Source organism: Eucyclogobius newberryi, unplaced genomic scaffold, assembly GCF_026437365.1.
Source record: "Eucyclogobius newberryi isolate DKJ021-1_F unplaced genomic scaffold, fEucNew1.0.hap1 SCAF_9, whole genome shotgun sequence".
Taxonomy (NCBI): domain Eukaryota; kingdom Metazoa; phylum Chordata; class Actinopteri; order Gobiiformes; family Gobiidae; genus Eucyclogobius; species Eucyclogobius newberryi.
Genome location: NW_027316532.1, coordinates 35,348,336 through 35,361,069, shown reverse-complemented (window position 1 = coordinate 35,361,069; position 12,734 = coordinate 35,348,336). Strand labels below are relative to the sequence as shown.

At 41.6% G+C, this 12,734-nt stretch overlaps 2 protein-coding genes across 2 annotated transcripts in view; one reads left to right on the top strand and one right to left on the bottom strand.

Moving 5' to 3' along the window:
- polr2eb (RNA polymerase II, I and III subunit E, b) overlaps nt 1–12,734 on the top strand; it is a 311,979-nt gene that overhangs the window by 2,398 nt on the left and 296,847 nt on the right. The window lies entirely within an intron of this gene.
- arhgap45b (Rho GTPase activating protein 45b) lies at nt 15–11,111 on the bottom strand. Its single transcript, XM_072437995.1, has 24 exons — nt 10,901–11,111; nt 9,421–9,646; nt 8,989–9,168; nt 7,369–7,509; nt 6,806–6,890; nt 5,883–5,955; nt 5,741–5,807; nt 5,191–5,322; nt 5,020–5,081; nt 4,714–4,824; nt 4,510–4,590; nt 4,117–4,284; nt 3,713–3,850; nt 3,422–3,612; nt 3,228–3,331; nt 3,041–3,124; nt 2,855–2,956; nt 2,612–2,775; nt 2,349–2,537; nt 2,134–2,271; nt 1,631–1,872; nt 1,108–1,339; nt 891–978; nt 15–741 (listed from the first exon to the last, which is right to left on the bottom strand). The coding sequence occupies exons 1-24, from the start codon at nt 11,018–11,020 to the stop codon at nt 317–319; spliced, it is 3,543 nt and encodes a 1,180-aa protein (XP_072294096.1). The 5' UTR covers nt 11,021–11,111; the 3' UTR covers nt 15–316.

The window sequence follows — 12,734 nt, the reverse complement described above, 5'->3', positions numbered from 1 at the left end:
GTAAAAGCACCAGGTTTGAATCAGAATTTTATTAAAATGGATGAACAAGTCATAAAACTTAAGTGCTAAGGAAAACCAGCACCACAAGTGCACAAATGCTTGGAACTTCTGCCTTCCTCAAAATGTAACTCACCACTCTAAACTCTTAAGCAAAACCATACACTTGTGGATTAAAACCTTTCATTAAAATGTGAAGTCAACAGTATAAAATGTCCTACAACCTATACAGACATGTATACAATATAAAAGCTCATTTGTCTCTATACAAAATCCTTAAGCTCACGCACACCAATCTTCTTGCTCTCACGCCATACTATTAGACAAAATCGGGCTCGCTGTCCCTGTTCCTCGTCAGCGGTAACTTCTTCCTGCACAGCCGTGTCAGAGGTAGCCCTGACAAGGTTATAACAGGAGAGCAGGGATAGTTGTTGTTTTGATTCAAGTTGAGATTGGCCAAAGATGCACCAACTCCCTCCTCAGCTTGAGCATCTTCTGGGGGAGAACATTGGGGTGGAGTTGGCGCCTCTTCACATTTAGCGTCTTCTTCTGGTTCAGCGTCAGTGTGAGAAGCAGAGACACTGGACATGTCTAAACTGTCCCGGTAACTGAGCTGGTCCTCGTCCAGACTGGCCTCGCTCTCTTGTTTGACCAGAGTCCGGCTCATGGTCACCTGGGTCTCCTCCTCCTCCAGCTCAGAGTCTGAGAGCTGCTCATTGGGGCCAAGGGATCCTAAAGAACTACCTTTTAAAATCAGAGAAAGTATTATATTATTTAAAATGGAACAAACTATTCATCCCGAATGTCAGAACTAAATGGCTGCTTGTCAAAATAAAAGACTGAATGGCTGCTAACATCTGCATCTTGCTGCTATTGAATGAACAAGAACTTACTGCAACCGTCCTCTGTTTTGCCTTCATCCTCTCCCAACTTGTCCTCTTCTTCAGGAGTGCACACAGACTTCTCATCCACCGCAATGCTCTAAATAAGGAGATTAAAAGAAACATTTTCACTGCTGACAAAGATTGCCCATTTACAAGTCATCAAAGTGTAACAAAATAAAATGTATACGTCAAAAATATACCTATAAGATGTGTATGTGATTTTTACCTGTTGAACAGATATAGAAGCAGAACGTCCATTTTTGTTTGACAATTTTGACTGAAAAATACTTGAATAGAACACGATGAGGGTCTCCACGATGCGTGCCTGGTGTGGATAGTCCACCAAAGAGGACAGTGAGATGGTGGCACCGGTGGGACGTGGGCGCATCAAGGATGGGCCAAAAACAATACCCAAGTTACTAGGACTCATCTTGTTGTCATCCTCTAACTCAGCAATCCTATAATGGATACAAATAATTCAATTATATACAATATGTTGTGGTCTTCTGCCTTACCAATACACACTTGTGGAGGGTAAATTATCTTATGAATGAATATGAATATGAACGTTAAGGTTTGTATAGGTAAATGTAAGGACCCATCTCCTCTAGTATATCTGGGTGTTTGAGTGTATATGTGAGAGTTGGTGACCTGGGCGAGTGTCTGTCAGGTTATCAATGTGTATATTGATGGAGGATTATTTCACTTAAATCATTAAAAAAGTATAAATAAAAACATGTGGTACTGACCGTCTGAGGTGTCGTATGATGTAGCGCAGTGTAGAAATGTTGGCCTTGGGCAGCTCCTTCAAAAGCTCCTTCAATTTTTCAATGAGCTTCAGGATCTCGGGCTCAGTGTTTGGGCCAAGGTCTACCAACTCAGGACCTTTTCCAACAACGGGAGCATCTGCTGCATCCTCACTGTGCATGCTCTCCTTTGCCAGTCCCATCAAGTGGTTATACAGGTGAAACGGCAAAATGGGCTCTGGCAACTGGGGAAACATGAGGAATTAGGCTGAATCTCAGTTCTTGAAACTTGCCTCGTGGGTGATTTAGCTGGGAGATAAGAGAACTATAGGCCTCTTCTTTTGGTCCAAGATTTACAGCTAAAAGGAGCTTAAGAACATATAGGCAAGTAAAATGTGATTCAAACGCAAAACAAAAAGAGAAATTGAACAATTTTCAGAATACAAAATGTGTCACTAATTTACACATTCATAATAAAGTAAATATCAGATCCCATCAGCACAAACCTGTCTAAGGTAAAGTTTCAAGACGTTGCTGATGTCGTGAGGAGAGCACTGGGACAGCTCCACCAGCTCTTTGCCATTCTCAAATGCCTGACAAAGCTTCTCCACACGAGTCTTGACTCCATTCACTCTGTAGATACCCTGTAGATATACATTACATTAAATTGTATTATTCCGAATATCAGGCAATGCAATAATACACTTGTCCACTCACTCACCTTCATTTTAAGTGCCCTCCTCTCAATCTCTGAGATACATTTGGTGATGATGAAGGGAATGCCATCACTGGCACAGCTGGCCACCTGAGAGAACTCTCTCCCAAACAGCTGCAGACGGCCCTGAAGCTTCTTATGGCCGCACTGAATAGCCAATGTCTCCAGACAGCGCTTGTGACAGGCCAGGAAACACTGGGCATTGATATAAAAAGGGATTAAATGATACCTTTCAACAAAATTCATCCACAACCTTCCCACTAACTGACCTCCTCACACTCAGCCCCCTGGAAATACACATAACTGTCACATTCACGACACTTCGATGGAGTCCTGAGTTTCCGGAGTCTGTGCGTCTGAGCGGCTTTAGACAAACCAATATTACGAAAGGGTCTGGTAGACACCACCACGTCAGGATCCATACCATTGATGTCTAACAAACCAGAAAAGAGTCATTAAATAAAACTTATTTCATCAGATCGCTGTATTAAATCATACAAGAGTAAACTCACTTGGAGCTTCAAATGAAGTAACATTTCCATCTTTTTCATCTGCATCTTCATTAGACGAGACCGTGCAAGTAGAAGATGTTCGGGGGATTTTACTGACGTCACCTTTACAACACAGTAAATTATTATTGTGTTCTACTCTTATTTTGCCAATCATTTACATTTACATTTACAGAAAAATGAGCTAACCTGTGCTAGCAGTTGGAGAGTCCAGTCCTTCACCTCCGACACTGTCGTCACTCACTGTTGAGCCCCAGGATTTGTGTCCTTGTCCTAAAGACAAAATGTAAAAAATTGTGTATATTATAACAGTTCAGTAAATTTGCCATACATCAAAGCCAAAAAAAAATAAAAAAATTAAGAATACTGGACTTACTCTTTCTCTGTGCCTCAGTCTCTTTGTCCTGCTGAGTGGCTGGACTGTCTGAGTGACTCGGAGGCTCTGTGTTGAAACTGTCGTTTCTGGGCCTATGGCCGTGCCTGACACAAATAAGTCATAAGGTGTCATATACTTACATACATTCACAAGGCTAATATATGTCAGTATACAGTTTTTAAAAGGTCTATTACTGTGAGGAGCTGGGAGAGTAGGTCTCAAACGTGTACAGGACGGGGGGCTGTTCAGGCAGCTGCAGGTCTTTAACATGTGCAGCGTATTGCCGTCCCGGGTCGTACAGTTTACTGCTCTCACACAGAGTCTGGTAATGAACCGGCAGAGCCACAGTCTGCATGTGCATCAGCTGGTAGTACGAGATTGTCGCCTGACAAAAAATAATCAAAAGGGTTACAAGTTCATGTATCGCACTAGTAGCCTTTAGGACCTAAACATGAACATTATGTTATGATGCATGTTTTTCTGACCGATCGTAGCGTCTGGTCACTCTGTTTGATGACGTCCTGCAGTTGTCGCAGCACAGTGACCTTGGTGTGCTCCAGCTCCAGTCTTTGGGTTGTGGCGTCTGCGATACATGTCCGATACGTGGCCTCTGCTTCGTCAGCCTGAACACATGCAATAAAACAGGTTTGACTTTATTTAGCACACATAACGGAAACATTGATAAAAACAGTGAGTGCTTGCTTAATGTTGAATTCAAAGAGCCATCAAGAGGTCTTACAGTGAGACTTTGTATTGTATTGATTTCCTTTAATTGAAGCCTCAGGTGACAATGTTATTGCTGTGTCAATTCAAAACGCCACAAATAACATTTTTGTGAAACATCTATCACAGTGATCTAGAGCTATGGCTGGTGCCTGCAGATAAGGACCTTGTTGCGAGCCTCCTCCTCCAGGCGTTTCTTCTTCTCCACAGTTTTGGCGGTTGACCCAGCTCCTTCCTCCTCGGCTCGACTGGCTGCTGCTTTGGCCTTTTCATACTCCTCACAGCGGGCCGCGTATGACTGCTTTGCCTTTCTAAAGTTCACCTCACACTCCATCTATTCACAAAAAAACACAAGCAAAATAAATAAGGATAAAAGCACTTGTGAAAAGCACTCTAGATTTTTTTTTTTGTTGGGGCTTAATTCAGTAATAAAAAGGTTAGACATAGTTTTAACCTTTTTTCTTGAGTTATCCATTCGTTAGCTCACAATGGATGCAAAATACTTGAGACTTCCGGGTGGAAAAGCTGACAAAGATACAATATAATACATGTTTCATACCAATTTCCTTTTAGCTCGAATCCACTGCTCCTTGATGTCCTTCCTTCTTTTCTCATGTTCTTGTTTACGTTGCATCAAGGGCTGTGCGGACAACAAACAGATTTGCCTTTAGGTCAATATTAGGACAATGACAGGATTATACGATAAAGTGAAATGATTATAATACTACACATAAAACAATAAGAGTAGATGTGTGTAACAGACCTGTATGAATGTCTGGCTGTGCAGAGTGGTGTTGGCCTGCTGCAGTCCCGCGCTCTGCTCCTGGTCCTGCTCCAACGCCAACGAGTAGATGGAGAACAGAGGCATGTGTGGCTGCGGAAGGAGAATAAGGGAATGAATCACACAAAGGCATTTTGATTTATTGGCCAAGACTGGAAAAAAAAAAAAAAAAAAAGAAATTTGAATGTGGGTGACGAGTAGGAAGAGACATTCAGCATATTGTAAAAGCCAGAAATTGATATTACAATGCAGTTTAATGTTATACAAATGCATAAAAATAAGATTTACATGTGTGATGCTGTGTTTGCAGGACTGGTATAACTTCTGGAGACCTTTTGAAAACTCCATCTCTGGGAAAACAAATCGGAGTTAAACTAGACGTATTTCATACTTTATTTATGACAAACTACATATGTCTTGATTAAGTCGCATTGAATTTCTTTGTGTGAAAGGACTGACCGAGCGAGGTCCTCTTCTCCACGTAGCTCATCAGGTCCTTCATGTATTTGGAGATGGTTTTGGCGTAAAGCAGAGCAGAGTCCACTCCTCCTTCGCTGTGCTGGAGGATCACATCCACCTCCTCCACCCGAACTACAGACATCAAAATCACACACATATTTTCCGGACTATACCTTTTTTCATAGTTTTGGCCGGGGTGCGACTTATACTTATATTTATACTTGTGATATGTGATGTTATTTGTTATTTTCGCACTTGCAACCGCATTTCATACTCCAGTGCAACTTATATGTTTATTTCTTCTCTATTATGCATTTTTGGGCTGGTGAGACTAAACTCCGGAAAATACGGTACATTCGTTTACAGCTAAACAACTTCACTACCAAATGCTTTAGTAATGGTTTGTGTTCATGATGGAAACAAAACTGAAACTGCACCTGTAAAAAAATATACAAATTTCCTTAGAGCAGAAGTGGAGTATTTCTTTACACCCAGCAACAGAAAGTCTATAATCTAATAACAGCCATGATGGCATTTTCATATTTCATACCCATGTCATGTAGATCCCCCCTGAACTGACCGCCTTCTCCTGCAGCAGCATACAGGTTTTCCATTGACTACAAAAGAAGAAATCATAATTATTACTCGATTTGTTTAATTAGTGACACAATAGTGATGAAGGACAGTCTCACCCTGCTCTTCTCCGTGGGCAGCAGAGAGAGCAGTGTGCTGCTGTCCACTTCTCCCATGAGCAGTTCAGACACACTGGAAAGGACAGATCAGTATTTAACATGGGCATTAGGTCAAGCATGAGCATAATCAGGTGTAGTAGTTAAGTTCTCCATTTATTTTGTTCCCTATGCTTCTGTGTACTTCATTTGACTGAAATTTCAACAACAGGACGAGTACATTTCAAAAGACGACAATGAAATACAACATGTATTCCTGAACATCTGCATGCCTTCCAAATGTTTTGTAAGAAAAAAAAAACACAAACCCTTTTTAATCTGTAAATGTTGCCATAAATGTTGATAAATTGTGTAAATGTACTGAAGCGAGTAGTTGAGAGACTATGAGGAAACAGACATGTCAGGCAGATTTCAACCGCCTCGGCCAACTCACTTCCTCTGAACCCTTTGACTGAGGTCTGCATCTAAAATGGCACACATTCTGCACATGTCTACATACAGTTCAACCAATTAAGTTGTGTATTTTTTTTTTAAGAGTAGTAGAGTACACACAATGAGACAAAGCATGACTAAAAGGCATGCGAGTTCAAGTGTCAAGGATGTCATTTCTGTAATCTTATACAATAAACTAGTTCAGATTATGTTCTTTCTGTATTTGACAATGCCTTTTCCTGGCATTTAGTTCAGTGAGGCCTCCAGTGTGTTGCAGTTTTGGTTTTCTGTCACAATGTGTAGATCAAAAAACCACTTCCTGTTTTCCGCTCTGCCTCATGCAAATGTGTCGCCATCATCACTGCACTTCTCTCTGCTGTACGCATCAACTACCTGATTTTTGTGGTCAACATTTACCTCTTCTATATACACATTTCAATTTCAAAATAAATACTGTTGTAAAAATAAAGTGAAGAAATAAAGGTTGTACTTACTTGCTGCTAAATGCAACTGCAATGGTCTCGATGGCTTTCTCAAACTCCATTTTATCTGCTTCGTTGGGCGCCTCATAGTGGAAACCTTTGAAAAAAAATTAGCCCCATGCTTGAATTCAGAAAAAAAATCTGTATCTTTATTTCAAAAGCACAGAAATATACAAGGAGGACTTCACAAAGTAGATGAAACTTACTGTCACTGTATTGTTTAGGATCATTCAATACATTTTATATTAAGATTTCCAGAGAGAATACAAAAAAATTGTTTAGTGTAATGCCCGGTTGATGATGTGTCAATTAATTCATTTAGAGTTTAGCCGCTCTTGCACAGATTTGTCGGTGACTCATTAGTCTTTGTTTTGCACAACCCCCCTTTGCTCTGCCATTTAAACATTTGCATTAACTGGCCAGTTTGCATTTTGAAATTTAACAAGGCATGATTAAACATTGATGCAAAACCAAACTATGCTAAATAAATAAAACATAATCATTATACACTGCATCGCTAACGTTTTAGCCCTGCTTTGTGGAAACACACATGAAAAAGAGTACATTACACAGACCTTTGACTTTGGAGATGAGCTTCCCGGCGGCGGTGAGGATCTCCACAGTGTTGAGCAGTGGGTAAGTGTTGATGACCTGACGCAGCACCCGCAGCACCTCTCCCAAACACTCATGAGCTACGGGACGCTGGCTCTCCTTACCTGCAAACAGAAACAGACGGGAATCCATTAACCCTTTCCTACACACTGCAGTTACCATGATTACTGAGAAATTTCATTCCTACTTCAAAGACACCTTCATGTTCTTTTAAATCAAAATTATTTTCTCAAGGCTTACACATTTATGGCATTCCCCAAAATTTCAATTACTACTGTTGAAAAACCAGATTTGCCGTTGACTGCAAACTTGTTCTGATTTGAAAAGACGTGTTGCATGACTGCCTCTCCTCATGATGGCAACAGGACAAAGGTCAGCTCGTCCTGTGCGTCTGTGTCAAAGAAGTGACTACGCAGCATTAACTCAAAAGCTAGACTGACTTGACAGCCACCAGGATGTGTCTATTTTTAAGTTTTAAAACGCTGAACTTATGGTGCATTTTCACCGGCAACGGTTTCTATAAACAGTTTTTATGTCAAAATCAGGGGTTAAGAGTGTCAGCTGGTCTAACGTGTAAACATGTTAACATACATTTTAGTAAAAGTAATGGCAGAGTGATTTATTTAGTACTAATTATAAGTAAAATATTGATTGAGATTGAGAGGAGGAAGTGTGGACAAAGCCACGCTGTCAAAGGCTATCCATCACGGCTTCCTGTTGAGCGCTCAGACAAGGAGCCACAGTGCAGATTCGGTACATAAAATATATTAAAAAGGCATTTTTTCCCCAAGTCATTAGTTTCAAATCAAGCCTTGTTTTTTCCAATATCGTCAGCTTCACGTTCGTATCTATCCATATCAGACAGATCTTTTCCTCTTTTTTTCTCTCCAAAGACAAACGGTCTTCTAACAGACTTATTATTACCCTTTTCCATCACACACACAGACAGTCGCGTGCCAAATGCTCCTGTCAAAGGATAGCAAATAGCAAAACACTATTGTTCTAATCATTGGAAAGCACGCAGTGTTTTGTAGAGGAATTTAGAACTGTAAAAGAAGTGTCATGCAATCATTAATGAGAGACTTGAAATCCATACAAGGAAATATGTTCAACACGTCTGCCACCTTCAAGGCATTCAACAAGTACTCAAGATGGCGTCGCAATGACTCACCCATTGAAGCACATTTTATAAACTTCAAAGATGTGTGTCCTCGGTCTCCATTTGTGTCGTTGTAAATAAAAAGCTTAATAGTTCCAAAAATGTACTTATTCCAAATACATTTTTTGAAGGTTTTGGTGCATCATCGTTTGTCATTAAAGTGGAAGCCTGCAGTGACCCTCTACAATTTCACCCCTACAATCAAAAAAATCCCTGGCAAATTATTGTAAATATTTTTTTTTAAATTTTATTTAAGTTTTGAGGAGCAGTTTTGTTTATTGATTACAGCATTTTTGTAATTGTATTGTATTGCACAAGCCCCACAAAAACGAACTCAAAATGACAAGAGAGCCAAACGAATACATTGACTCCATATTGTCGTTGGATTTAAGAAAAAGAAACATAATACTAAACATCGACTTGCCTTCGACCATCACCACATCCTTGAGCTTCTCCACGGCCTCGGCGAAACGTGCCACGTCTCGGAGAAGAGCCGGGATGTCCTCCACCTCGAGGGCCGTGCTCTCAGGGCTCTCCACCGCAGTGGGAGTCAGAGCACCTTTCCCATGGCCACGAGTGAACACCCACGACTGCAGCGGAAAACCTGAGGACAAGAATCAGTCTCATATTACAGTAGAATTAGGCTTTCTGTAAACACAAGGGAAGAAGTAGCTTTTACAAATCATTTTCATCCTTGACACATGCTGTATATGAATTATGGGACGAATAATGATCTTTTTGTTCCCATTTAAACTGAACAAAGCGTGTTCCATTAACAGCTACAGCATTATACTGATATTAAGATGTTTATGTCCAGCTCTTGCCCATTTGTTGTAGACCTTCTGCTGATACTAACCTGCTGCACTTGCATGTCTGCTGAGTGAAGTGGGCCGCCGCAGCGCGCTCACAGGAGAGGGGCAGCTCATTTTACTGTGCTGGACACTGGGGGTCCCGGGGCAGGACACGGAGGGGTCCAATAGGCCTGCAGTGTTGGGGGACAGAGTGGTGGAGGATGCACTGGGCGAAGAGGAGAGAGCGACATCCCCTGCATCTTTACCAGGCAGCTCCTGGAGAATGGACAGCTGGAAAAGACACAAGAACAATTACGTTTCACCACACAATTCATTTACCAAAAAAGGTCTGAGTCAAAGTGGCGAATAGGATTTGTATTATTTATTTTACTTTACATATATCATACCAAAGAGATGTACAACTTTTTCAGTTCCAATATTGATAGTTTGCGTCCAAGTAACTAACGCCAGTGTGGAGGCTGAATGCAGATACTATTTTCTTTAAAACACGGATAACGTTAACCAAATTACTTTTTGCATGTTTTTTCTACCAGTAACTGTAGAAATGTTCTAGTATCCAAGCTGAAGTTCAGGTGAAACAATGGCCAGAACATTACACATCATCATTGATCGGCCTAAACCCTCAATCAATATCTTAGAACCAAACCCTGTATCAGAGCAAATCAGTCTGATCATTTCTTTCTTCTCAAACTGTACTTGGGCAAACAATTCACTGGCTTGTGATCTTCTAATAATGAACTAGAACAGACTGTGATGATGTTGGTAAACACACGTCAGGGAGGACTTTCACAAGATCCTGTATCGAGTTGTGCAACACTTCCTGACTCCAGGCAGCTGAAGGGTGGGGCGAAATTAGAGTCAAAAAGCAGTGCCAAAAAGGACAAAATTAATTTACATTTATTGACGAGTTCAGTTATATTTATATGATGTTAGTTCTTGTATTAAAATGTCAGCGGACAGTTAATAACACAAATAATGGTATATTTTGTTGGCTTGATAAGACGTTTAAAACTGGCTCCATTTCACAGAAGTCAGAGCCTCTTTGGTTACAGTAAACATAAAGAATAATAAGAGTGGACATACCTGTTTGAGCCATGCGCCGTGCTTGCTGGGCAATATGTCCAGCTTTTCTTTGCCTTTAGGTTCACTTTTCTTAACTCTCTGCCCAGTAGAGTAAGGATTATAGCTTTTCCCCCCACGCTTCATATTCAGATCCTACAGCTCAGGCTGCCTCATGATAATAAACCAAAAAAGTACTGCTCAGCTCAAAGAGAAATGGCACCTCTACTGCCTTTGCTGTCAGTGCCACACAGACACTTCCTATAATGAGTGTGCAGATAATCTTAACAGAAAACCACTGCCAGGAACACTAAACTATCACAAAAAGAAAGAAAGAAAAGTCTCTCAAAAACCCTGACCTACTCCTCAGCTGTCCCCCGTGCGCCATTTTCCATCAGGTGGTCATCTGACAGTGCGCAGAGGCAGAAGCAGGAGGAAAAACAGAAGTGATGCTGCTGTACTCACGGATGGGGCGCCGCTCTGGGGCACGGGGCTTCCGGCTCTGCTCCTCTTCGTGATGGACGGCGTCTTCATGAGCTCGCGCTTCTTTCGGGTGAACATCTTGAGCGTGCCTTTGCCGTCCATCGCGCCGCCGCCGGCGTCTTTGATTCTCTCGCACAGGCCCCCCACCCACCCCCCGAGTCGCCACTTGTGCGCCGCCTCTGTGCCGCGTGCGCCCTGCGAGACCTCGGTGGCACCAGGCGCGAGCTTCAGCAGAGACGAGCGCGCGTGCGTTTTCCTACCGTCGTCGCACATTCGAGCTGCGCAGCCTCAGTGACGACGGAGACGCGGCGGGCTCACCACAAACCGTCTGCCGGCATCCGCTCACAGGCGACGGTGCTGCAGGTGGAGGAGCGGCATCAGGGGCGCGTTGTGTTCGGTTGTTTAGTAGAGATTTCCCCCGATGTAGTTGTTGGTGTTTGGGGGACTTTACTGCGTCCTGCGGCTAAAGTCACAGTAATCAGTGGGCCGTGTCGCACGTGTGTCCGGGTGATGGCCGTAGTATTCCTCCGCCACGAGCTCGTCAGAAAGTTCAAGTTGTCAGGAAATTAGACCGCAATTAAAAACGTGCATTATATTGGCTTTAAACGTGTCTAATTGGAGAGTTTTGATTTAGTTTGCCATGTTTTTCTTATCCATCCCATTAAACTTTCAAGTACAAGCATATATGGTATGACATTTTACAAGTGTACAGTTACTTCAAAATAATATTACTCAAGTGAACTACAAAGTAATTCAAGAAATTACTAAGTAAACTGGTTTGGGAAATGACTAGTCAGACTAAAGGTAATCAAGTCGGTGTAATCCCTCATGGTCAGAGAGTGCGTCTTTGTGGTCATCTGGACACTTGTTTCACACGCGCTTTCGTCCAAGAGTCATTCTCAATCTGCGGGTCTAGTCCGAGAACTCTGGGTCGGACATCCGGGTATCAGAACTCGCGTGAGTTTTGCTGGTTTTGCTTGGCTTAGACACCGTGTGCTTAGGAAAACATTAGACCGCAGTCTTGCATGTCTGGAATAGAGGCCCAAATACTTGATACTGAATATAGATAGATATAGATACGAAATAGAACTTTGGAGACTGTAAAACAAACGCAGTGTGGTGGAGTGTAAATATAAAAGGCACCATCTGAAGTTATGTTTTAGCCAATGCATGACAAAAAAGCCTAACCCACAAAGAGCTCGTTAGTATCCAAATTAGGACTATCACTGTATATTCCCACAATTACAGTGCCGTGCATCTTCATCCTAAAAAGCTACAAACTCTTTGAAGACAGTGAGGTGAAAGTGAAATGCAGGTTTAAGGTTCAATTTAACCGTAATATACAACAGCATTTTGAAGCCATGGGGCGGCATCTGATGTTATTCAGGTTCTCATCAGTGATGAAACAGCTAATGGTCCATTACAGGGCCATAAGGGTAACAAAGATGACAAGTTTCAGGGAAAACTTAAAATCAATATTAACGAGTGGATAAACAGGACAGGCCATTATCAGGATAGACATAACACGTTCGGTTGACATTTTTATATTGTCAAGCAAACGCCTTAACACTTGTATAATTAATCACAGTAAAATGGGAAACCAAAAGAGTTATTCAAGTAGTATTGTTTGAAAAGTACACTTTGTTTCCAAAGTAAATTGAGTAAATGTAACAGCACTGCCACTTCGGGTAATAGGCCTAACAATAAGATAAGATATTCCTTTATTGTCCCACATGGGGAAATTTCATAAACATTAAAGCTTACTGAAGCATACTGAAACTATTCAGAAAGGGTTTTATTGTAAAAAGCACAGAAA

Excerpts from the sequence above, each read along its gene's own strand:
- arhgap45b (XM_072437995.1), bottom strand. The coding sequence starts at position 11,020 with ATGGACGGCAAAGGCACGCTCAAGATGTTCACCCGAAAGAAGCGCGAG. Across the intron at positions 5,323-5,740 it reads GGGGGATCTACATGACATGG|TTCGGGTGGAGGAGGTGGAT; the intron begins GTATGAAATATG and ends TGATGTCTGTAG. Across the intron at positions 5,082-5,190 it reads GGAGAAGAGGACCTCGCTCG|AGATGGAGTTTTCAAAAGGT; the intron begins GTCAGTCCTTTC and ends TTGTTTTCCCAG.